This window comes from Vicugna pacos, chromosome 16, assembly GCF_048564905.1.
Source record: "Vicugna pacos chromosome 16, VicPac4, whole genome shotgun sequence".
Classification (NCBI taxonomy): Eukaryota; Metazoa; Chordata; class Mammalia; order Artiodactyla; family Camelidae; genus Vicugna; species Vicugna pacos.
The window spans coordinates 16,367,864-16,393,159 of NC_133002.1; the positions used below are offsets into that span (position 1 = coordinate 16,367,864).

The 25,296-nt window shown below is 57.6% G+C and overlaps 1 protein-coding gene across 4 annotated transcripts in view; it reads right to left on the reverse strand.

The window, feature by feature from the left end:
- Positions 1-2,571: 2,571 nt before the first annotated feature.
- Positions 2,572-25,296, reverse strand: part of PIGL (phosphatidylinositol glycan anchor biosynthesis class L) — a 44,152-nt gene continuing 21,427 nt past the window's right edge. Inside the window, exons 3-7 of one of the 4 annotated variants that reach the window (XM_006213833.4) lie at positions 12,374-12,464; positions 8,200-8,267; positions 5,956-5,987; positions 4,410-4,543; positions 3,424-3,656 (exon numbers count right to left, since the gene is read on the reverse strand). In XM_006213833.4, the coding sequence (XP_006213895.3) occupies positions 3,558-3,656; positions 4,410-4,543; positions 5,956-5,987; positions 8,200-8,267; positions 12,374-12,464 (424 nt within the window). In that variant the 3' untranslated portion in view covers positions 3,424-3,557. Of the gene's footprint in view, positions 3,657-4,409; positions 4,544-4,624; positions 4,918-5,955; positions 5,988-8,199; positions 8,268-12,373; positions 12,465-25,296 lie in introns of those variants that run through there. The other 3 variants (XM_072938466.1, XM_072938464.1, XM_072938465.1) reach the window with 3 other exon arrangements.

Genomic DNA, 25,296 nt, shown 5'->3' on the forward strand with positions numbered 1-25,296 from the left:
TCCTCCCCCTCTGCGCCCACCCCCGCCTGGCCTCGTGCCCCCTGGCCTTGCCGCTGGTCCCCAGCATCTTGCTGCGCAGGTGCCCCTCCCTGCACCCCTCCTAGACTCGGCCAAGAAAGCAGGAGAGCTGCCTGCCCAGGCGCCCCGACCTCCTTCTGGTCTTGGGTGCGTGAGCTTGATGTGGAGTCCCGGGAAGGTTAGAGATACTGACCTGCATTCATCTTGCAGTGATGTAACCCTGCGTCTCATGGGATCCATGTGTTTGGACCCCATTTGAGAGCCTAGGTGGGGTCTGGCAGATGTCGAACATTTACTAGGAAGGCTTCCGATTCCTTCAGATGCTCAGCATCGTCGCCCTGGACTAGCACATCTCTTACCATTTCTCAGTCTTGCCCACGCCTGTGGCTCTCATATCCATTCTGTTCCCAATAACGGCACATTTGTCTTCTGTTTCTGAATTGGACTTGACAGATGTTGGCCTATTTGATTTTGCAAAGAAAACTTACCCTTGCCACAGTTTTTTTGGTTTTGCTTCTTTTTGTTTTTCGTCTGTGTTACATCCCTCTCCCTGCTGGTTGACACTGTTGGTTTTCTTAATCTGAATTGTCTGTTTCACTTATTTTCAATCATTTTGAAAAATAAAAGTATTTCAGGCTATAGGTTACCTGAATATAGGTTCCATATAAGGTGTAAGTTTTATGACTTCCCAGATAGTTTGTAATTTCCTCTTTGATCTGGGGGTCATTCAGGGGACAGTCTCTTGGTTTCTAAGTAGGTTTTTTTCGTCATTGCATAATTTTATTGAATGTGACTCGATTATGATCCAAGAATGCGGCCTGTAAAGTCTACTGTGGGGCATTTAGTAAGGATTTCTTGGTGGCTGATAAATAATTGAGTTTTGTAAATATTCTATCATATAAGAAGTGATCGCTGACTTTAGGTTCCTTCTATTGTTTAAACGCTGCGTGTTTTTGCCGGTTGGACTTGTCAGAATTCTGGAAGACTGTTCCTGGGTTGTTTGTGAAGAACCTGCACTTCCGGGAGCTCTGGCCCCAGGTGCCTGGTGCGCAGCCCCTCAGGGCGGGCGCTTGTCCTGGTTCTGAAGTACCCCGTGGCCGAGGCGTGGCGCTCTCTGGCGCCTGGACGCGGCTGTCGCTCTCGCCTGGCAGGTGGACGCGGCTCACCTTTTACGTTTAGCTTCCTCACTTTTAGGTGTTGCAGATTTTGTTCTGACTCAGTTTGGGAGCCTCTGTTTTGATTGGGAAATCAGCTCGTTTGTTAGTTTTTGGAAGCAACTGACGTCTGACTTTATTCTTTTTGTGCCGCTTCTGTTACATTTACTACGGTTTACACTCTGTTTGCTCTTCCTTTTCCCCTCACTTTCGCGACTTTTAAGTTTCTCTTGTTCCCTGTTCTTCCTGCAGCGAATTTGGGCCCCACCCTTGGGGATGCTGCGGGCGGTGGCCTTGCCAGCCTGTGTCTGCGTCGCCCCTGCCCAGGCCGCCCCTTGAGCGCAGAGGAGATGCTTACAATACTCTCGTCCCCCTCCCCTGCCTGAAATTCAGAGTTTGAGCAGCGTACTTGTGCGTCTTTTCTAAAGGCCACGGCTGCCGGGACACGCGGCCCCCCATCAGGGAAGGCCCCTCCGCCGCCCCCGGCGGTAACCATGTCTCCATCTGGAACCCCCATTCCTCGAGGTCTCCTAGGTGCGCTTCTCAAGCGCCTTTCCCACCACAACCTCCCTGTCTGGGCTCCTCCCCACCCCCGCTCTGAGATGTCTCTTCCACCTGAAGGTCTAGGTTACTCTCCAGCCAGACATCCTCTCAATCTGGGCCTGGCTCTGAGCTCTCCTTACTGCTTTTGATCAAGTCTCTGCCATTAACTGCTCCTTCTGGCCACCCCAAGAGTGGGGTTCCCCTCCCTCTGAGGCCCCCAGGGGAAGGGTCCCCCTTTTGTGCTGTGTGTGTGTGTGAGACCCTTGGCCCTGAGCTAGGGGCAGTTTCTGCACCTCTGGGCCGGGGTGAGAACTGGCAGACCACCCTCTCCCACCCTCGGGGTGGGAGCAGTACCCCTGCCCCCAACCAGCAGCCTCCCCGGTTCTCTCTCTCTTTCCTTTTTGCCGCCTCCTTGCAGAAGCCATGAACTTCTGATCTTCGTCTAGGCTTTGGGGCTGCCCCACTGTTTGACAGGTGTTAGCGGCATGGGGTGTGGTCTCAGGGCCTGGAAGTGGTGGTCCGCCCTCCTCTGCCAGGCCGTTTGTGCTCGGCCTGGAGGAGGGGCTGCTTTCTGGTAACCTGCACACAGAGACTTTCTTCCTGCCAAGACATGTGTCCCCAGGGCTTCGTCCCATGTGGAGGGTACCTTCCCCTGACTCAGGGGCAAGAGGCAGCCCTGCTGCCTTAAGGGGCATCCCTCCCTCCAGCTGCCCCTGCTCTGTCCAGGCCCAGAGTGGAGCTCGCAGCTTCGTGCCCTGGGATCTGAGAGGAGAGGGTGTTGGGACAGCCAGAGCCGGGCAGGGAGAGCCTGCCCTCCGGCCACACGGACCAGAGTCAAGCACCAGGCATCAGTCAATAAAAATGTTGGTTTATTTTCATTTTCCACCTGGACTTTTACTTAATTTACTTTAAAAAATACTCAGAATGTACAGTAAGACAAAAGAAACAGAAAGTCAGTCTCAGGTCCCACCACGCAGGAGCAGCTACCGCTGCTAATTCTGTACATCTTTCTAACCGCTAAGATTTAAAAATACTTTTGAATAGGTAACATATGTGCCTAAGATCCCGAAGGGACCAGAGGGACCTGCCGAGGGCCGCTTCCTGGATGGTTGGCTGGACTCGGAAGAGCTTCCAGGCCAGACAGACGCCTCACGGCACGTGTGTCTGCAGCGCGATGTTAAGGCAGAGGCCCGGAGTGTTGGGAAACCTCCAGGGTTCTCTTGCTTCCCCCGAAGAACAGACAGTGAGGTGCTGGGTCGTAGGCCCCTTCAGGGCAGGGGCACATCAGGAGGGTCTCTGCACAAAGTGCTGGGCTCAGGGATAGGACCTCGGGGCCCCAGTCAGTGACTGTGATGTGAAACGGAGACATTCCCTAGGTGCCAGTCAGATATGTGGGCCACGAACATAAAGGAATTACGGCTGAACTGATTCCGTGGAGACTGGACTTTCGTGTGTGTGTGCACGTCTGGTGAATCTGCTGTGGACACAATGCGAAAACACATCGCCTCTAAGAAGGGGTTTCAGGGCACGTGGCCGTCATTTGTAACAATCGCGGGTCTGTCGGGCCTGACGGACGTCCTGCCACCACGTAAACGTGAGAAGCCAGCAGGGTAGCTACTCTCATCCTTGGGTGGGTCTGTTTTCGGTTGTTGTGGTTCTGTTCCCAGAGGAAGCAGCTCAGGCTCGGACAGCCCGCTGGCTCGTTTTTACGAGAGGGGGACCAGCGCGGCCGCCAGCTCAGGACGTACCGCCTCGCCGGGGTCTCCAGGCAGCGGGGTGAGCCAGCTCCCACCGAGGCCCCAGCTCCCTCCTGGGTCCCGGGATCTGAGAGCCCTTGGAGGCTCAGAGGAAGTGCAGAGAGTTGATTCGCATGTAGCGGGAGAAGAGCACGTAGAGGCGGCGGAACCAGAGCAGCTGGCTGCGGTGGCGGGACATGGCTCTCTGCGAGGAGGGCCGGAGGCAGGCGTGAGCAGGGCGGGCCCTCCCCGCCCCTGGCCTCCCTCCACCCACACCTCCAGCCTCCGTCCCACCTCCTAAAACCCGCTGTGACAACGGTGGGGCAGGGCCGCTGCCGCTGCCGCTGCCCCGCACGTCAGTTAACGGCCCTGGCAGTGAAGTAGGACTGTTACCGCTCTTGGCTTCTCATAGACAAGGACACGCATCAGTCCCACAGCAGGGCGGCAGTGACGCTGATGCCTGAGCCCAGGCCGTCAGGTGGGCTCTGCCCTCGATGTTCTTTTTTTTTTTAATTTCTTTTCTTTTTTTGGTGCGGGGAGAAGACTTCTGACATCTGTTACTACTGCGTCTCAGAAAAGCTATAGCCTTAACACACCTGTTTCATTTAACAGCCCAGTGATGGGTTCTGGCCCTTGACCCTTTCCGCTCCGCTAGCAAAAATGTTACAGCGGGTGTACTGAGTTAGCAGTGATAACCCTGCGGGGCGGGATGGCAGGTAAGCTTTATGAATCGTTTTACTTTCTTCTTGCGTTTCGGTAGAGCCAGATCCTCTACACTGAGCGTGCATCGTTACTCCCTTTTTTTCCAGAGTGTGCTATTTCTATAATCAGAACAGCCCACGGCCCCCGCGGTCCGGCTGCGGGCAGGCACCCAGCCCCACATGGACCTGGGGGTGGGGCTGGGGGTCCCGGGGCCTGGACCTGGAGGCGGGGGTGCAGGAGGGACCACAGTCCTCACCTGGGCCTGGGCCGCCTCTCCGCGGCTGAGCACGAAGAGGACGTGCGGGGCGCGCAGCAGGCAGCAGGGCAGGTCCAGCAGGGACAGGTACTTGCGCAGCAGGCTCACTGACTGGAGCGTGAGCACGGAGCACCCTGTGCGGAGAGGGCAGGGGGCCGAGCTGCTCCCAGGCACACCTCCTGAGTCCCCACCCGCCCCGGGGCTCGGGCCAGGGCAGCGCCCGCGCAGTTGCCAGGTGATGCCATGGCGCGAAAGCTGCTCTTGGGCCACCGTTGCCACAGATGGGAGGGGTGAAAGGCCTTGGGACTGCCGGCCCGCCTCCACCTGCTCTGTGCCCTGCGAGCGAAGGTCGGTTGCTAGAGGCTGGGGTCTGTCTGCGTCCGGGCCGGGAAAGGGGACGGAGACAGGAATTCCTGTCCTGGAGGCCAGAGACCTGGTTCCTGCTTGTCACCGAGCAACTGCAGGCTTGGGAAAGTCCTTCCACCCCCGTGAGCCTCAGTTTCCTCGTCTGTAAGGCAGTGTTGGTAGTGAGCATGGGACCTGCCTGTCTCCGGGGCCTGACACAGAATCAGACACGCTGCAGTCCCACTCTTAAGCTCTGGCAGCTCCAGCGGCACGTCCGCCCACCCAGAAAGGGCGCACTGCCTGTGTGTGCACCGCCCGGCCCTCGGCGCTCCTGGGACGCTGCCTCTCTCCCCTTAGACAGACGCTGGCTCGGAGAGGCCAGGCGCTGCTGTTGCACAGTGACTGGCCAAGGGGGTCTCCCACGTCCCTGTGTGTCATTAAGACTGTCAGACCCCCCAACACCCATCAGCCACTTACAGCCTGGCTGATCAACTTGGGGGTGGGTGTGAGTCTGGACGGAAAAGAAAGCCAGCGGGGCCGAGACCTGGCCAGTGAGAAACCAGACAGGTGGGGACAAGGCCCATGGCGATGGCTGACTTCACATGTCAACCTGATGGTCTCGGGCCGCCTGGATTCTTGACTAGACATTGTTTCCAGGTGTGTCTGTGGGGGTGTTTCACGTTTGAACTGGATGAGGTGGTGAAGCAGAGGCCCTCCCCAGTGTGGGAGGCCTCATCCAGGCCACTGAGGCCCGATAGGACGGAAGGTGGAGGAAGGGGGTTCACTCCTTTCTGTCCGACTGCAGAGCTGAACGCTGGCCTGGCGCCCGGAGCCCGAGATTCACACCGTCGGCTCCCGGTCCACAGGCCTCTGGACTCGGGCTGAACGGTGCCAGCAGCTCCCCCGGCCTCCCATGTGCACAGAGGCCTTCCCAGCCTCCTAACTGTGATCGCGGGAGCCCATTCCCTGCCGTGTGTCTGTGCGCAGGGGGTTTCCTGGCTGCCCACGTCTCCTGTCAGCTCTGCTCCTCTCACACGCGGCCTCCCCTCACACCCAGTGAATGCATCCCGTGGACACAACCGACTCGGAGGCCCGGGTGCCACCGTGACAGGCACACTGAGCTGTGTCCAGAAGGGCGCAGCCCTGCCCTCCATCGACGTCACCCCAGCAAGTCCCTTAGAGGGACAGGGACCGGCCTTACCTTTAGGTAACCTCCCTTCTGCGTGCAGGGACCTGGAGGAGGGAGAGGCGGGCAGAGTAAGAGTCCTTGGCAGTAGCAGGGAGGGCCTTCAGGGCCAGGCCTGCCCCCCCAGGTCCCTCCACGGGGGTTTCTGGGGGTTTCCTGTGCAGAGGTCACCATATAGATTCCTCAGATTCCACCCGCTGGCTGCAGGTGAGGGCGCAGGGCGGGCCCCTCCCCCAGGTCGCCAGCTGGAGGCGCCCTGGGCAGAGCTGTGCCTGTCAGAGATGACGGTAACCAGAGCGGACCCTTCAGCTGTCTTCTCTTTTGAAATGGTGATGTGAGTGTGGGAGACTCTTTTCCATGGTAACTGGTATTTCTTCCCTGACAGTCCTTCCTCCTTCCTGACCCGCTCCCCCATCACAGTGAAGAGCAGGGTGACAGCAACAAACCCCTTGTTTTGAAAGCTAACACATCCTATGACAAGGGACTCTTGGAGCAGGGGTCACAGAGGAGAAGTTGAGAAATAGAACCCCGAGCTCAGAGGCAGCTCGTCCCGTGCTCTGGGCCCAGCCCTGGGGATATTCTGTGTGTCAGGTGGTCGGGACCCAGGAAGGAGCTGGGGACATAAGGTCTAAGTGCAGGAGAGAGGCGAGGCCTGGAGACACACGGGAAACCGCTCTGAGAGCCCCGTGCACAGGAGGCCGGGGGCCTGCTGGTGGGGGTCCGGGGGAGACCGAGGGGAGGCCAGGCAGGCCGGAGGAGGGGGAGGACAGGCTGCCATAAGGCAGGTCAGGGGCTGTCAGGCAGGGCCGGAGGCCAAGGGAAGGTGAGGGCAGATGGGGGTGAAATCAGCCGCGCCAGAGTCGGGGGGCAGCCGGGGGAGGGGGTCAGCTGGGAGGGAAGGCAAGCAGAGCGAGGCATGGAGCGAGGGGCTTGAGGCCTGATGCCTGCAACAGAGCGGGGCTGCCCGGACTCGGGAGGCCAAGGAAGGGCGCTCAGAAGGCAAACCCCATCCCCTCGGCACTTCTGGGGACCTGAAGGCCCAGGTGGTGGAGCTGGGTGACCGGAGAGAAGCCCAGGGCGCAGAGGGCGGGGCCGGAGGCTGAGCCATGGGCGCGGGCAGTGTCTCCCCTCCCGGCAGAGATGCCCTCCCGGGGCCTCCACAGGTGGCCACCCAGGGCAGCAGGGGAGAAGGGAGGGGCCCAGAGGGCACCTGCACAGTGGGGAGGGCGGTAGCCAATTTGGGTTGGATGCTGCCGCCAGGCACACCCATCAGCACCTGGTTTTAGTTCCACATAACAACCTGATGGTTGGTGGCGCACATTGTCTCAAACCACAGACTGAGGCTCAGAGAGGGTCTCAGGCCTGCCCACCGGACGCTCGTTCTGGTTTCTGTGTGGCTCTGGGGCAGTCTCACCAGCTCCGTGAGGACGCCAGACACCCCGATTCTGGAGCCTCCCCTGTGCCCTGATGCCAGGTGAGCACAGCTGGGGCTTGCTGCCAGGCAAGGCCGCCCCCACTCCGGTTTCACGCGCAGGAGGGACTCAACAGCTGAGGCAGGACAAATGTGTCCCCGGAAGGTGGGGAAGGAGAGGGTCCCTGAGGGCCCCAGGGACAGGACACCCGCTGTAGTTTGTATGATCTCAGGGTCCTTGAGGTTCAGGTTTTTTGAGGGGAGATAATTAGGTTTTTTATTTATGTGTGTATTTATGTATTTAATGGAGGTACTGGGGACTGAACCCAGGACCTTGTGCATGTAAGTACGCGCTCTACCCCTGAGCTGTGCCCTCCCCCGAGGTTCAGGTTTTTAGCTGCAGGTTAAGGGCAGGTTCATGTCAGTAGGTGGAGAGGCTGCGAGGAGCAGGTGAGAGTTCAAATCAGTGCACATCCTCCTTCCCCAGAGAGACTGGAACTTGCGCACACAGTACAGCAGAAGATGGCAAATAAATCAGAATCTGAGGAGGAAGCAGATGGAGTGGGAGGCACGCCGGGGCACAGAACTCAGTCCTTACAGTCCTGTCTGTGGGCTGCAAGGACTGGAAGTCCGGCCCTAAAGCTCTCTGCGGCCAGAGCAGAGAGAACTAAAAGCAGTCCCCGCATCTGCTGTGTCCGTGGGGTAAGGAAACGCAGCTGTTCGGGAGACAGGAATTCTGAGACTTGGGGGAGCTGCCCCCCTGGGAGGACGTGCTGAGATCACACTGCTCTTGGTGACTTAGGGGGACCAGCCTCCCTCCTCCACCCCCGGGTCCCTGAGAACCCTACCTCACGGCTGCGTACAGAGCAGCATGGTTGCGGTGGCCGCTCACTCCCCCGGCATCGAAAGTCACCACCTGCAGAGAAACCCAGGGTTTCACTTGGACCCACGGCTTTCTCTCCTCCTCCAACTCCAGAGCAGCCGGGATGCGGCCAGGGTGGAAGGATGGAGAGGAGGGCAGGGGGCCCCGACCCTTCTCCAGTTCCACCTTCATCTCCGCTGCCCAGCGAGCAGGCCACCACCTGCCACCACCGGCCGGGCTGGCAGTGCGAGCCGTTTCCGCGGGCGTCACGGTTCCCCTGGCTCCTGGCTGCTGGCGCAGAGAGGAAGTCGGCCGTGGCAGAAACCTGGGTTCACAGCGCCCTTGGTCCCCACCTGCCTGGCGGCGGGTGAGCCGCCCTGGGACCTTTGCTAGTGTAGGTGCTGCCTGACTTCTTTGTCTCTTTCTCCTCGTGCCACGTTGCGGCACAAAAGCTCTGAGAGAGGACGGCGTCGGCCCCAGGCTTCGCGGGACGAGGGCGCTTCTCACACACACACGAGCACCTGTTTACTACAAGCTCAGCCGAGGCCAGAGACGCACCTCTGCTCAGAGGGATTAAGAGCACCCGAAGAACAGTCCGATCATCATCATCATGGATCGCTCAAGTAAGGACAGAAATACCGGGAAGGAAACAAGGGCTCAGAGAAAGGGCTGCACGTGGTCGGTTAGGGGAGAGGGCCACCCCGCAGCCAGGGCGGAGGACGGGGAGCCGGACTGGGCCAGGCTGCAAAGGACTCCCTGCTGCTCTTTCCGTCTTGAATCTAAAACACTGGCCTCACGTCCAGAAAACTCTGTTAAAATAAAAGCAGCCACTGTTCCCCGAGCACCGGCTGGGGTAGGGCAACTGGTCAAAAGAAACTTTATAAAGTCCTCTCACCTGATCCTGATTCAAAGACGCTATGAAAATAGAAACAAAAGGAAAACACACACATGACACGGGCTCTGGGAAGCGTAAACCGCTGATACTAGTGACTGGCTGAGTTTTAGGTGTGGTCATGGCTTTATGATCACGTGAGTTAAAGACTCAGTGTCTTTAAATGTGGACTCGGATGCTGAGGAATGGCTTCAGTGTATGGGAGGTGGGGGCGAACGGTTTCAAGGACAATGACACTGACTCAGTTTGTCACTGTGAGGCTGGGTGTCAGGAGCACGAGGTTCATTAAACTCCTCTCTCCTCTTTCATGAGCTTGACATTCTCCGTCCTGGGGAGTTTCCTAAGAAGGCTTCTGAAAAGCTACTCGTCTTACGGTGGATACATGTCTTAGATTTGTCCAAACCCACGGACATATGTCCCACTCCCAGGACTTCGGCCGCTGAGAGCCCGATGACAGTGGCACCTGCGGTTCTTTGCGAGCCTCATTCACTGTCCCCTAGACTGCAGAAATCTTTGTTCAAATGAGGTCTCAGCCAGACCCCAGTGAGCGAGCAGGAACAAGGGGGTGCTCCTGCTTCTCCAAGGCCATGGTTCTCAGCGGGGGGCAGTTTTGCCACGAGGACAGTTGGCAGCGTCCGGAGATGTTTTTATTGTGACGGCCGGGTAGAGGCTGGGGAGGCAGCTGAACACCCCACAACGTACAAGACAAGCCCCCACGACGGAGAGCGAGCTGGCCCCAAACGTCGGTGGTGCCCTAAGGGAGCTGGGACCAGATGCGCGGGGCTCGGGCCCGAAACCCCAGTTAACAACATCGAATGTCACACAGCACGTGCTCAATAGACAGCTGTTGTGGGGCGTTGGGCCAGGACCTGGCCTTCTGGACACCAGCTCTGCCAAGGCCAGGCTGCTTCTGCAGGGGGCGCCCCTGTCATTTTCAAAGCACCGTCCTACCAGCTGCTCCAAGGGTTCTCGCCCCTCCGGTGAGTGGGACGGATCCTCGCAAGCACCTGGCAGAGCTGGGACGGGAGAGAACCTGGACCCCTGGCACACTGTGGGTGTGGTGCAGGGCCGGCTTTGCACGGAGGAGAGCTTTGGTACCATCCCAGCACAGCACGGAAGAGACTCCCTTCCCGGGGCTGCCCCTGTCCCCACCCCCGCACCGTGCTCCACCCTCTCCAACCGCACATTGATGTGTCCAGGCTGTGCCATGCACCTGGGCCCCGGGGTTTATGCACAGCCTGGTACCACCAAGGCGCGACTTCCCACCTGCCAGGATGGTTGGACTGTGAAAGTGCGTGTCCCTGTATCACCGGGACCCGAGGGGACCCAGACATAGCTGGCTTATGGCCACTTGTGTCCGCGCTGGCCTTGCACATCTATGCCACACTCACTGCAGGCCGGGAGGGAATTCCCAACTGTGCCTGATGACTTGAGAGTTTTCTTCTCAACAGCAAGGTGTGTTAAAGAGCTCTTTTAAAATGATTTCCTTGTTTATAGAAATGAAATCAATTCAAGATTGTCCTGACCAGAAAGGCCCCTCCGCACCTGAGTGGACAGGAAGGCGCCCCAGGCCTGGAGGTAGCGGTTAGTGGTCGGGGCTCCTGGGGGATGTTCCAGCTCTCGGGGGTTAAAGATATCACGGTGGGTCCTCCCCTCGTGGACTTACAGTCTGGTTCGCAGGACGTGGCCTGTGCTTTAAAGGATAAACAGCAACAGCCGTCACAGGCGCAGGACACACAGCAAATACTACAGGGATCCCGAAGAGGGCTGAAGAAGTCCAGGAAGGCTTCTCAGAGAAGGTGGCCGCAAGCTGGGCTTGGACCACAGGTCGCTCTTCTGGGACACAAACTTGGGAGACTCTTTTGAGAGCAAGACTGGCACCCAGAGTGCCTGTGCCCTGAAGCTCCTCCCTGATGTGCAGAGCCGTGCATCAGAGCTGGCTGCGGTGTGGTCTAACAAGGGCCTGGCCTCCAGTACGGACCAGCCCTGCTCGCCAGTGGGCAGCACCTAAGGAAGGGCCAGGTCAAGGAGGGCCACGTTCCCAGGATGGGAGTTGCCCCACAAGCAGGAGCAACTGGAAAGCCAGCTGTTCTAACGCATGGACGCAGGAGGGGAGAGAGTGACTGGGGACTGGTCTCGGGGAAGCCACTGCCAGGAGAAGACAGGGTACCAAGGCCCCTGCACTGCACCTCACAGGGCTCGCTGCTGTGCCCCAGGCCGGCCCTGAAGCCCTGGGCGGGGGGACATCAGGCCAGGGGACCCAGGTCAGTCAGCAGGCCTGGGCAGTGGCTCCCAAGCCCAGACCGAACCCTCCGGCTGTCACCTCAGGCCCTCTGGGAAGGTGCAGCTGGGAGAGGTGGGCCTGCAGCTGCTGGTGACCATCTTTCCGGCCGGGGCAGAGTCCAGCAGGGCCAGGGCCCACCTGCATCTTGGCCTGTGTGACTCAGAGCCAGCCAGCCAAGTGCCCCTTTTGGCCTGTGTGGACTAAGTGTCCGGTGTGTTTCTGTCATCAGAACACAGAGACGGTCTGACGCACATATCCACGAAAATCTGTTCTTCACCAAGGCCTCATAAGTCTGTCAGCTCAGTGCACTGGTCACTGGTAAAGGCCCATCATGTTTCTCTGCCCGCAGGGTTCATCCCTTAATGAGGATTAATAAAAACAAAGCAAGTGACTGGGGCCTTAAATGGCAGCACTTTAGGTATTAACTCATGAAGCGTTATTACTCTCATTTCAGAGGCGGACGGACACCCTCTTGGTGGCCCTAAGATGGGCAGCTGGCGGGACTCGGCCGGTGGGGCTGGGGGGCGGAGCAGGGTCCCAGACCATCCGCCTCCGCAGGTGAGTCAACGCCCACCAGGGCTCTGGCCAAGCGCGCACGTCCCCCCTGTGGTGGCTGGGAGTTTGTCCTCACGTTTTCTGGGCTGAGACTGGAGGCTTGAAGCCCTGGCTTCACTGACCCTGGGCGGCTGCTGGGCCTCTGGGAACCCCAGTCTGACAGTTGCCTCCACAGTTAAAATGACTCTAAAATGAAAACGCTTGGGGGAAGGTTCTGTGTCAGTGAAAGCTGGGCGCAGGCCCTGGGGGGGACCTGAGTTTTCAGGGGCAGTGCCCGAGCACGGACACTTGGGTCACTCAGTCTCAGGAAAGGTGTGTTTGCAGGTTTGAGAGGGACACGGGGCTGGGAGCAGGGCTGGAAGGGGCGGCCGCGGTCAAGGTCACTGGGTCACTGGGCCCAGCCCTCTCTCTGGGAGGGCATCCCCTTACCAGGTTTATGCCGTTGTCCTCTACGTGCTGGAGGACGACGTCGGCCACCCGCTGTGTGTCCCACTGCACGCCCGGGTCATCGGGGAAGTCCCTGAAAGGAAGACGCACAGTTGGGAGCTGTTTCTAACCAGGCAGGAACTCTCCCTGAGCCCCGGGGAGGGTGTGTGTGTGTGTGTGTGTGAGCTCTGTGCTCGTGGCTGAGGGGAATAAACAGACATCAGCGGGTCACAGCCCCGCCCGTGAGCTGGGGACCAATGTGTGAAGCACCAGCTGGGATGCAGGGCAGGGTCTACGTGTCTTGGGAGAGTCAGGAACGGCATGTTAATGACAGGGACCAAGTTAGGCTGCTTCACGTAACCTGACGTCTGCTGAAGGAGCCGTGGCGGCTAAGTAGCCTTAAGCGGCAAGGTGGTTCAGGTTGGACTTGACCAGGTTTTCTGACTGCAAAGCCAAGAGGTTGCAGCCCCAGGGAGCAGGCAGCCTGCCCGCCCAAGAGGCCGTGCTCGGACTGCGGGCTCTGCGGCTCACCTGCACCTTCTCTCCTCCTCCTCCCCCGCCTGCTGGACCCGCGCATCCCCTGACGGGAGTCAGGCCGCAGCCTGACTTCAATCTGAAGGTACTGTGCATGGTCTTATACATGGATGCCCCACTCTGTCCCAGGCGACACCCACGTGCTGCTCCCCACCACACAGGTGGCTGTCACCTCATCGCAGAAAAGGCCACTAACGGGCCCTCTTAGGGCTTTGGTCAAAGGGGCGTCAGAGGAGGGTGTTCAGGAGGAAAGCGACAGGAACCCCGACGCCGGACGCCGTGGCTATTTCCTCTGCTTCCCTGCTCCCTCTGCGAACCCCGGGCGCCTCCTGCAGGGGGCGGCTTTGTGCTTCTGGAAGCACTGTCCCACCCGCCGGTCCCTGCCCTTGTCATGACGCTCCTCCCCGGGGAGGACAGACAGCCCAGCAGGTGGGGCGGGACGGGGAGAAAGGGAGACGCAGGGACAGGCACACAGTCCAGCCTTGTTCCCGGGGAGTGGAGCTGCATACGGTGCCTACAGCGTGACCGGCGAGGTCAAGGAGGGGCAGGGACGGGCACCAGGGAAAATACCGGGTGCGAAACAGCTGCGTGCACACCCCTGGCTGGGAGGGCCCCGAGTAGGTGGCACGGCGTCATTTTGGAAACCAAGTTTACCGATAATATTCACAAGAATGGAGAAGCAGCCTAGGGGAATGGCTAACCCGACTATGTCTCAGGTCTGAGGGCTGCAGGAGGCGTCCCATCCGCGCTCAGGGCTGGGCCTTCCTTCAGGGGCTCTGCCCTCTGGCTGCGGATGAGCGAGGCAGTTACTGGGGGCACTCTGGGTGTAAGTGCCCCCTGCACCCTGACACAGCTCATCTGGCAGCACTGCCTTTGAGATCTAGTGCAACCTCCGCTTGGCGGGTGTTCAAGGCTTTCCCCAGTCTGGCTCCTGTTTGAGCCACTTCACTTCTCTTTATCTGGGAGAGTAAGTAAGATAACCCACGTGGGAAAGCATTTTAAAACTGCAGCGATAGGTGCAGTGGTGGCTGCTACTGAGGCATCAGCCTAATTTAGGGGAAGGGAAGGAGGGAGGGCGAGAAAAGAAAGGAACCCCCGTCTTTCTTCCTCGCTATGGAAGTCGCCTGCAGGGCTCTGTGCTGGCTGCCTGCACCAGTGGTCAGGGCTGCACCGTGGGACGCAGGACTCCCAGGAGATATGTGGGATGGTCCACTGAGGTTAAGCAAGAAATCACTGGAATTTCTATGTATCCTTTTCCATCTGTTTATGTTTCTATCTTGTAGCTATCTTATAAGCTTTCTGATCAGCGTTCTTATCGGGACTCCATCACTGAGGCATGAGTGATTGGGTGGGTGGGTGGCTGCCCACGTGGCTGATCCCAGCCTCCAGGTGGACCTGATACTGCACGACCCAAAGCCCCCATCCTAAGATCCGATGTGGGGCCACCCCCTCCCCAAACAAAAACCCTGCCATCAGGTATGACCTAGACTACTTCCCAGAAGCCAAGGGCGAAGGCCAGACCTCTCTGTGGGCAAGGCCAAGTTCTTCACTGCAAACCCCACTTGCATTGAGGAACCTTACTGAACTTCTCTATCAACTACGGCTTGGTCCGCCCCTCTCTGCGCCCAATCAGATGGAACATTCTGTCATTTCCCACTGTTTTGCTTGTCTCTCTGCCTATAGTCAGATGTGAGACCAGACCTGTGCCTCTCCCTGCTGTTTCTCATGTGGCACTTCGTACAATTCAGGTCAAAGAGCAGTTTACTTAAATGACCAACAACCATAAACAGCCGGGTTCCACCATGTGCAAGGCATGGGGTTAAGTGGCTTAATAACCACTAGCTGGTTGGTGGAAGTAGCCTCTTTTTGGCTGAGCCAAAGGCATCTGTAGCCGCCTTTGGGGATTGGAACATGCAAGAACTTTGGAAGATAGCAACTTTATGAAACAGATTAGGGGCAGGCAAAAAGAAAAAAAAAAGTAGGAATTGCAGAGGGGAGCAGGGCATCCCAGTGGGCACACTTCCCCTCAAGGCAGGAAAATATAAAATTTGACACTGGGAAACTTCCAGCAGTTAAATGTAGAAAAAGTGATTCCTTTCACATAAACTACAAGAGTTGTCTTTAGCCTGAAGTTCAACCCTAATCAACCCAAGGCTTGGGTCCAAGAACTAACTTTCGCAACAGCTCCTTTCCTCTCTGATGGATTAACAATCCCGCCTTGGATAAACAAGCCGGCAGAATGTAAACACGAGTGTGAGTCAGCCGCTGGACCCTTCCCTAGAGAGAGCTGGCCAACGGCCTCTGCCCTGCTTTTCTTTGTGCTGTCCTGCTTCCTGCTGGCTGGAGTTCGTAGAGGATGGCTGGAGTCGAAGCAGCCATCTTGGTCTGTGAAGCAATCTTAGATATGAAAGCCACACGCAGCACAGTAACCAAAAGAGCGGGAGCCCCGACCCCGCGCACCAGCCCCAGACAGCACAGCTCCTACCGCGGTGGTTGTAGTTGCCGTGGGATTTCTGCCGTCGGCTCTGTAACCGCAACCTGATTTTTATGTGCCATAATTTTTAAAGCCTCCATTTTATTGATTATTTAGGTTGTTTCGATTTTTATTATTGAAATAAGGTTGTAACCAGCATCCTTATACATATCTTTTTGTATGCATCTCTCAGTATCTTAAAAAATTTCCTTCTTTTTTAAAATTCTTTTTCTTTTTAATTTTTCTTTGGGGGGGGTAACAGGGTTTATTTATTTGATGGAGGTGCTGGGGATTGAACCCAGGACCTGGTGCTGCTAAGCATGTGCTCTACCACTGAGCTATTACCACCCCCCACCGCAAATCCCTCAGTATTTCTTTGGGATTAAACCATAGAGCTGTAACTTGTGAGTCAATGTAAAGTGCAGAGAGCCTGGCTACGTCTCCCTATTATTTGAGACCCCTGTTACGAGGAGGAGGTGGAAAGCGTGTGAGCTCACAAGCAGAGAGATCTGTGCACTTTGCGGGCAGAAAGGGGGGACTTGTGGGCACAGCTCTTCCCAAGGGCACCGAGCTTCCTAAAAATCGCAGGCGTCTTCTGCCTACTCTCTTATCCCTGTGAGCGCCCTGCAAAGTCCAGTGCATTTACTTCCTGCTGCGGCTGGAGGTGCTGGCCCAAAGGGAAGGAGCTGCACCTGGAGGCCCGAGGCCCCAGGCCCCGAGGGCCGGCAGGCCAGCTGGGGATGGAAGGGAGTGTGGTGTTGTCAGGACTCCAATTTCATCTCATTAACCAGCCCTATCTGCCTGGAAATCATGTGTCTGTAATTCAAAGCCTCGAAGAGTCATCAAGCTTTCTATTTAAGGAATGTGCGGGCTCACCCTCCCTGCCCGGGGCGGACAGGAGCCCCGGGGCAGCTCTGCTTCTGCAGGACAGGGGTTTATTCTCACTCGCCCAGACCCAGGCCTACGCAGCCTGCAGGGAACCGTAACCAAGTTATCGCGGGGTCCTAGAAACTTCCTCTGATGATGAGCAAGCTCCGTCTTGGCTTTTCTTGCAACTTTAATGAATGAGTACGGCCACAGCTCAGATGCGGACGTGCCTGGGTAACTCTGCTAATGTGTCAGGCTGAGTAACTCTTTCTGGCTGAAACTGAAGGATGCGGTGGACTGAAAACAAGTTTCTGGCCGGCTGCAGCCCAAGTAAAGCAGGGATGACAACTCTGGAGACTTGAGGACAAGGACAACCAGAGGTGGGTCAGGTGGTGATCGAACCGCTGTCTCCTTCCAGGAGGCTTCCTGCCCACACAGTCTTCCAGCGCAGACAATCAAATCGGAGCTCGGAAAATGCCTGACAAGCCACACCTTGAACCTCCTCAGTCCATCACTCAAATCAGTCAGGTGACGCTTCCCATGGGGAAGTGCGAACGGGGGTGGGACCTTCAAGGTCGTTCACCCAGGAAGCCAGAGACTATTTAAAACATTCAAAAGGCCTAATAAAGACTGTTTAAAGAAAACAGGCATTCAACAGAAGCAAGAAATGCAAGCTGCCAACTCGTATGCCTCTGATCCCCAGAAAGAACCAAACAGACGCACCACAGAGCAGCACCCCTGTGCGGAGAAGGGCCCCCGGGAGGGGCGCACCTCTGCACCCTCCGTGTGCCTTTAAGCGGCCACACCTGTGTGCGAAGGCGATTATCCATGCCCTTTGACCTCGTCTTCCTAGAAATCTGCCGTAAGGAAACAATCAGGGAAGCCCCAAAGTCAGAGGCAGCCAAGGCAGAGACATCACTTTCCCCGCAGTCCAGGCCTCAGAGGCTCAAGGTTCGGCCGCTCTGCCACCAGGGAGCAATTTCTCTAACTTCCCGAACTGTGGCTGATGAAAAATGCTAAAACTAACACTGTTTTGGGGCAAGTTCAGAGATCAAGCAAAGAAAGCATAGGTACACCCAAGGTAAGGGATCTTAATGTGAAACAAGGGGAAAAAAGCTCAAGTACTGGACTAATTTTGCCCCTGACTTCTCTCTAGAAGGAGGCTCATGAGTTTAGAGGAACTGGATCCTGAGGGCAGGTGAGGCCTGTGAGAGAACCTGTACATGAAGGGCTCCGGGTGTGTTCAGCTCTTCAGGTGTCCCGGCCAAGGTTCCCGGGAAACGGAGCCAGGACCAGGCCTCCTGGGGAGCGTGACCCTGGAGCTGCAGGGAGGCGCACGTGGAGGCGACACTGAGTTCCAGGCACCGGCTGGTGGTCCCACGGGACTGGCATCTCCACATCCTGCGTCCGTCCAGGAGACAGAGCGAGGTACTTCTCTCTTGGGGTGGGGGCTTAAATCTCCAATGCTTTGGGGCTGAGCTCTCTTGGGGGGACTCTGCATGGTGGAGAGGGACCCGGGGGCCGGATGGAGTGTCTGGGATGGTGGTGGCACCCACAGTGACGTCTCCACACGCTCACCGCACGGGCAGGCAGAGCCTGGGCACCGAGTGCGAGGCACGAACGCGACTGGGAGCCCTCCCCGAGGAGGCTGAGGCCTGGCTGGGCTTGCAGGCAGGGCTGCTCAGGGCCCTGCCGGCCGGCGCCTGTAGAAGCACCTCGTGGAGATGCAGCCCTGCCTGCGGCCCTGAGACCTGGAGGAGGGGAGGCGGGTGTTTTGGAGGCTGTCACTCATGACCTAGGAAGCCACCTCCTGCCAGCCCTTCCCCGGGTGGCGTGTAGCGAACGTGCATTAATTCTGTTGGAAAATGCCCCAGACTTGGTGCTGCCCTAGACCATCGTGCTCAGTAAACAAGCTGGGCCTCAGCCTTGGAGGTTCATAAAGTAACGCTGGCTCTCCTCCTGGCTGAGCAGCCTGGGACTCTGACCCGGTCTACACTCTCACACGCACCGGGGCCTCTCCTTAGACCCGTCTGGGGGTGTCTGCCACTCCCCGCCCGACCTGGGAGCCGGCAGGCCCAGCTTATCTCCGCAGCCCCAGCCCTGCGGCACCCTGAAGGCTGCTGCTCGCCCTTATTTGGTCCTGTGGCTGGTTCCCCCAGGCTCACCCCCACCTCCGGCACATTTCTCAACCCCACAACTTCCTTTGTCATCTAAGGCGGGCGAAGGTCATTTGGGTTCAGGGCTAGCAGGCAGGCGGAGCAAGCAGATCACCTGGCCGGGCAGCCGGGGCCTCGGGCTGCAGGAGCCGCGCCCGGAGGCCGCTGAGTGCGGTGGCGACCAGGAGGACCGGCTGGGCTGGAGGCCAGCACGGGGGGCGGGGGGGGACTTGTGAGGCTGGGCCGGCAGCTGCGGGGCGTCGCGGGATCACCAGTGATCAGGCTCAGATGAACAGAGAGGAAAAGAAACACAGGGGAAGACAAGTTGAGGGAGGAAGGAAAGGACTGGGAAAGAACGGTAGAAAAACCAGTCTGTTTTTGTGAGGTACCTGCTCTGACAGGGGCCCGTCCTCAAGCAGTTTAAGAGCCCGAAGAACAGATGTCCCCAGAGACCCTTGTCCCCAGAAGCTCCCCACTGTAACCGCAAGACGGACTGTCCTTCCTCTGAGGATGGGGGGGCTGCGCGTCTGGACGGCGGGGCGCCTGCAGCTCCCCTCACCGGAGGGGCGCTCGCTGCACGTCAGTGCGCGACGGAGCGCGGTAGGCTTGCGCTCTCGTGAGAAATCTTTTTCCAGAGACAGCCAGTCTGCTGTCTGAGGTGGCAGCTGACAACCAGAAAGGAAGCTGCTCACTGAACTCCCTTCAGGGGTCGCAGGGTTCTGTTGTGAGAGGCCCAGGCCGGTGTCTGGACCCCTCGCCCCCTGTCCCCACCCAGAGGGTGGCGGCGGCGGGTGGGCCTGCGAGGATCCTTGGCACCGTGAGGACAGGGGCCCCCTGAGCACAAGCTGTGGGCTGCTGCTCTGAACAAAAAGGGCAGGGGCCTGACCTTTCGCCGGGTCTCTCAGTCTGGTGCCTGGGATTTCTGCCTCATTCCTTTTTTACAAAAGAGCCAAATTTAAGGTTACGTTGGAGAAGGGGTTCATCCTGATTTTGGCAAGTACCCGAATCCCTGTTGTAGGCCAAGAAATAAGCAGACGTAAAGTCAGAGGGCAGGGCCTGGAGTCCCTCTGGGCCGCGCGGCCCTGCCCACGATGACCTGTGCCCACGGGGACACTGCTGGAGTCCCGGGGAGGGGGCTGGAGAGCTGAACCAGGGAGCCCGGGGAGGTAAGGGTGGAGACAGAACGTGAACTGTTGGTCCCACTGAGCTGCAAGGCACCTGGGAGCGGTTTCAGGGGGGAAAAGGATTAGACCAGTGCGCAGACAAGGACTCCAGGACAAGAGGCAAACATACTGCTGTGGGGGTTCTGAGGTTGTGCAGTATGAATGAAGAACAGCTTCCTGGAGGCGGAGGCGCCCGTGCTGGACTGGACAAACAGGCCCCCCGACGGGTGGGAGTGCCCGAGGGAGGAAGACAGCAGAGCCCGGGTGTGCCGGGACGGCGCAGGGCTGTGGCTGAGGGCGTGAGTCCGGCTGAGCTGGGCAGAGGGCACCTGTCGCCTTCCAGACATCTGCACGGGGAGGAGGAGGGGAGGTGTTAACAGGGGAGCGGCCAGACTGGGCTTGCTTTGGGAAATTAACCTGGAGGCCGTCAAGGGCCAACTTGGGAAGTGGAGAAGAGCTGCGTCTCCCAGTCCAGGACAGAGGGCGTGGCCGTGGGGAGGCAAGACAGCAAGGTGCTGACTGAGGGGCAGTCGGCTGGGTCAGCAGCTCCTCGGTGGTGCCACAAGAAGAAACACATCGCTTTCAGCAACGGTGCCCCCTTTATAGTCAGATGCCGTCGTGTTGTATGGGGATCTCCCAGGGAACAACCATGGTGGTGCCCATCAAAGAGCCCGACCAATGGTGCTTACTTGCTTTCGTCTGCCGTAAGATTATCAAATCGAAACAGCACATTAAAAAAGATTCTCACAGAGAAGCTGCAGCCACAGAGAAACTGTCTGGGAATTGCCTCCAGAGAGCAAGAACCAGAAGCCCTGGGGTGGGGCTAGGGGAGGACGAGCGCTGGGAAAAGGCACTGGATTCCACCCTTGAGACTCCGTGGGTGGCCCCGGGAGCCCAAGGGCAAGGCCGGGGTCAGTGGCCAGTGAGAGGGCAGTGCCAAGTGCTTCCCGGAGTCCCCTGCTCCTCAGGGCACCTTCTGGGAGCCAGTAGGTCCTGTTCCTCGTTGCTGGGCCTGGGCCAGGGCTGAGACCTGACAGGTCAGACGACCTGCTGGGTTTCCGGCCAAGGGCCGACGTCAGGACACGCGTCAGAGCTTTAACCTACTTGACGAGCACACTGCACTCCCCAGTCTGTACCTGGGAAGAGCGGCTGTTTAAAGAACACCTCCCTCCCGGATGGAGCTGCTGACTCATTAACCAGGGGATATATGCGTTGAGGGGTTTTAACAATCGTCTCAACGTCCTGTTGCCTCAGGAAGAGTCTGTCTAGGGCCCCTTTTTGGAAACCAACACCAAGTTAGTGTGTTTGGGAGGTAAAATGGTTCTGTTTTCAAGCTGTCTGGGAAGAGGTGTGTGGGTTGCACAGAAACAGACATTTTCCGGAACAGTATCAACTTTCTGGTGAAATAAGCCCAGGCCAGTGATCACCTCTCTCCTAAAACCCGGGCTTCCCTAAAGTTGTGAAGAACAACAGCATGGATTCCTTCCACCCACCCGGGCTGTCGAGCGCACGGAGGAGTCGAAGCCAGGGCGCCCTCAGCCACTCTCCACCCCCAGGAACGAGGGTTTCAGGGCCTGTGGGCAGGCAAGGTGAGGGGGTTTGGGGTATGTGACATTTCTGAGGGAGACGCTATCTGCTGGTGGTCAGAGGGCTTCTAAAGGGCAAATTCTTCTTGCAAAGCGGTGGCGTCAGGTCAGGGCAGCCACCACCACCGCGGCGAATTACTGTCCTGATCTGCTGGTCGACCCCTCTTAGCTGGGGCCCCCGGACACCTGTCCCTCCCTCCTTCCCTTCTCTGGTCGGCGTCAGAATGTCTGAGGACGAGCGTCCAAGGGCCTCAGTGCTCCCGTCCACCTGTGGCTCGCTCACTGCTTATCACAGAGGGTGGAACGGGCACCGCCCCCGGGGCCCAGGGGGCCAGCCCTTTCTTCTGCTCTAGACCGAGGCCTCGTTTCCCCCTGGTCACGGACCCCTTTTTCCTAGTCCCTTCTCCTTTGGCCAGTCTTACAAAAATTCACCAATATCAGCACCCAAATTCTCCTAAAGCTACTATTTCCTAGACACAGGCAAAGAAGTAAGCCTTAAATATTGCAGCAGAAACACATCTACCAGGCCAGGCACCTGAAAGGAAGGTAACCCGGAGAGAAGCCAGATCACCTCGGATCATTCCCAGTTGGACTGAGTCTGTTTGGCATGGTGATGTGGAAGTACAGACAAGCGCACACTTGCCGTGTGGCCGGGACACAGTCTTGGTTACCATGCGTGTTGCATCTGTCTTTGAAGATACACATCCTCAGGGACGGGATGGAATTCATTGATTAACAACCTCTAGGTCCCCATCCCTGAAACATAAAAGCAATTAAAAAAACCCAAAAACTGAGACTTTCCTTAGGCAAGGTAGAATGGTCCTAGAATTAGCATCTAAAACGTGTCAAAATCCAGCTTGTGAAGAAATGAGTTCAAAAGGAACCACTGTTCTGCAGCAGTTTTCCAGCTGAAGCTCACACACCCCTGAGTGTCTGTGGCCAAAATCTCAGTGCTTAGAAAAAGGTATTTTTACTTGGAAAACAATCTAAAAAAATTGTGATTATTTCACTGACAAGAAAGTGGATATGTTCGTGTGATTCTAGCGCTTGTGTTTATGTGTGAGATCAGACACGTGTTCCCAAAGTTCCTGAGTTGTTTTTTTTTTTTTGAAAAAAAGGACTCAATATATGTGAGCTAAACACGAGCAGAATTAGGAGGGGAGAAAAGATGCATTCGTCACTTACGATGAACAAACCCTGCTCTGCAGTACAAACAGATGCTCTGCCGGGCCGGGGGTGGAAACCCCGCCAGGTTCTCTCGGCTGTAACCGCCAACCTACCTGTACCAACCCCTCTCTCCCCGTCTTACTGGCCCTGCAGCCCTTCTCAAGTGTGTGGGGTTAACATGGACCCAGGTGGCACTGTCTGGGGAGACGCACCGCAGGAGCAGGTAGGGCCTGGGATCAACGACGCTCAGGCACATTTTAGGCTCGGTTGCAAAGGTCCCCCGGTGAATTCCCGCATCTGTGTCTGTGTCAGGCTCCAGTCCTCCCCTCAGTGGCCCTGTGCTGGGCTCTGCCCCCATCTGCCCGTCTGCTTCTCTCCAGAGTGGAGCCAGCCCGCTGGTCTGGGGAGGTCACGTGTTGAAACCAAGTGTCTTGTCCCAGTTTCCTGCCCTAGATGCTGGCTGTTGACCCAGACGGAGCCACTTGCCTGACTCTGACGCCTTGTTAGCTAGGAGCTCGCTGGGTGCCCTGCCCGCTGGGCTGGGCCTCCTTGGAGACAGACACCGTGCAGCTGAGGTGCATCCTCTCCCCTGCCCTGCCCCACCCCGCCCCAGTCCGCAGGCCCCTGTAATCTGGCAGCTGACTGCTTGGCCTGCACCTCTGTTAGACTGACCTGTCCCGCAGGACAGCCGGGAGCGGAGAGAGGTGCAGCGGGGACTGAATTTAGGTGCAATGGGAGTAAGTTAATACAACGTATAGAAAATCCTCTGTTGGGAAGTACAGTGAAATAAAACAGAAAGGTGGAAATCTAAAAGTTGGAGACGTACATGAATGTGTGAAAGGATGCGCTGGGCCTGAGACCAGCCTAAATGGGCCCCGTGGGTCCCTCAGGCAGGGACCTCTTTCTGTGGGCCTCCGTCTGGAAGGCACAGTCCTTCGATGCCAACAAGCCTCATCATAGGCCTTATCCAGCGGCTGTAGACACGGACAGGATCAGCAGCTAAAACGTGTCAAAATTTCGCTTGTAAAAATGAGCTTAAAGTGAACCGCTCTCCTGCAGCGTTTCCCACTGAGGGGGTCTGCGGGGCAAGTCCGCCTTCCCCTCCTTGGCCGCACATTTGAACAGCTTGTCTGACCAAGTTCCGGCCTCATGCCTGGCCTCACTGTCGATCTCCTGTTTCTGGCCTTGCCCTGACCCTCAGACTTGACACCGACTCTGTCTTTCTGGATGGAAACTTGGTTCCCCACCGACCAGGACTTGGGTTCTCCATCTGTGAGCACCTTTGCTGACGATGCCCTGGTGACCCGGGGCTTTGATCTCTGCCCCAGGAATACCAAGGTCATGGACAGAGGCCATCACTTACTCGCTGGGGAACCTGGAGCCACTGCCGTCACCCAGAATCCCTGGTCATGGCTCTGACACCCCCGCCCCCACAGGTGTCCAACAGCTCAGTTTAGTGATCGGGCAGAAGGGAACACTCGGACCGTGGGAAATATTTCTTTTCCCCTTTAAGGCAGAGTGATGTTTTCGCTGTCTAGTCTGACGGGGTGGAGGAACGAGGCGTGTTGCGGAGGTGACGTGTGCACCTGGGACCAAGTCTGCATCCCGGCGAGCCCGGCTGGCCTCCTGTCCCCCTTGCCTTGGGAAATACCACTGCTGTGTTTCCGACTTGTCCGTCCCACCAGCTTACGTTAGCTCCGGACACTCACCCTGGCCCCACGCTGCTCTCTGTGGTCTTGTCAGAGAGCTTTCGAGATGCAGTCAGATCAAGTCATTGCTCCCAAGCTTTTTATCGTTTTAAGAAATTGCTGAAACTCCTTCCCTGACACCCCATCTGCATGATCTTCAGTTGCCCTCTGGGGGCCAGCCTTTGCGACAGTGTCATGAACTGGTTTGGTGGCCTTGCTCCTGAGGGCACGAGGCGCACTTTGCATTTTGGATTCCTAGGGCCCAGTATACGCTCATAAATGGGTGGTAAACGGAGACCAAATGCATAAACACATTTCAAAGACGAATAAGGAAACGTGCTGAAACCCAGGTGCCCCTCAGACCCGACTCCTCCCGGCGCCCACGTGCACCTGGGTCCCGGGTCCCGGTGCTCAGTGACCAGCCTCACTCAGTGCGGAGCGTGCGCCAGGCCCAGAGGACGCAGGCCGAGGGAGGGCGCAGAAAGGAGCTTGGGGCCGGCGCAAAGTGGCGGGGAGGGAGGGGCAGGGGGACAGCTGGGGCCGAGAACTGTTAGAGACGCAAAGGAGCCTCCAGAGGTGGGGGCGGGGTGCTCAACATCCAAACATCCAGCAGGGCTGCTGGGAGGGTGGTAAGCTGGGACTGAAAAGTGCCTCTCTGATTTCATAATCAGGAAGTTACTGTGACCCTGACACAGAGGCTTCAGTGGCAGGAGGGAGGCCGGTGCGCCAGATTTCTCTGCACTGGGGACTGAATGAGATGAGGGTGTGCAGACGGGGTACAGATAAGACTGGATTATCCGGGAAGACAGGGAAGCGGGGCAGGGATGGGGTGGGGACCAGTTACGTGGAGGGGGTTTTATTTGTTTGAATGATGAGAGAATTGAACACATAGACATGGAAAGAAGTCAAAGCAGTTAAACAAGAACAAACAGAAGCAAATGAAAATTTCCACTGACGCTTGTTATCGGTGCACTAATTATGTGGCAAAGGTCAGGATTATCGACACAGCAGGAGCGAGGCTGTAAACAGCAGGTGTCCAGGTGTCCTGGCCGTCCTGGCAGCTAGTTCTTGGAAATAGACCGTTGGTGACTATGCTCTCCAAGTTCTGGGAATTTATCTCACAGGCAAGGCCGTGCAGTGAGCAGCAATTTGATATTCACAACCTGTTTCAGGCTATGGATAAAAGCCTGGAGACAAGCAGGTGCAGGCAGGGAAGTGATGAAACTGACCTTCACAAATGAGACGGAAGGACATGGCCTTTGGGGTTAGGGCTGCCAGGACCGGATGCAGCT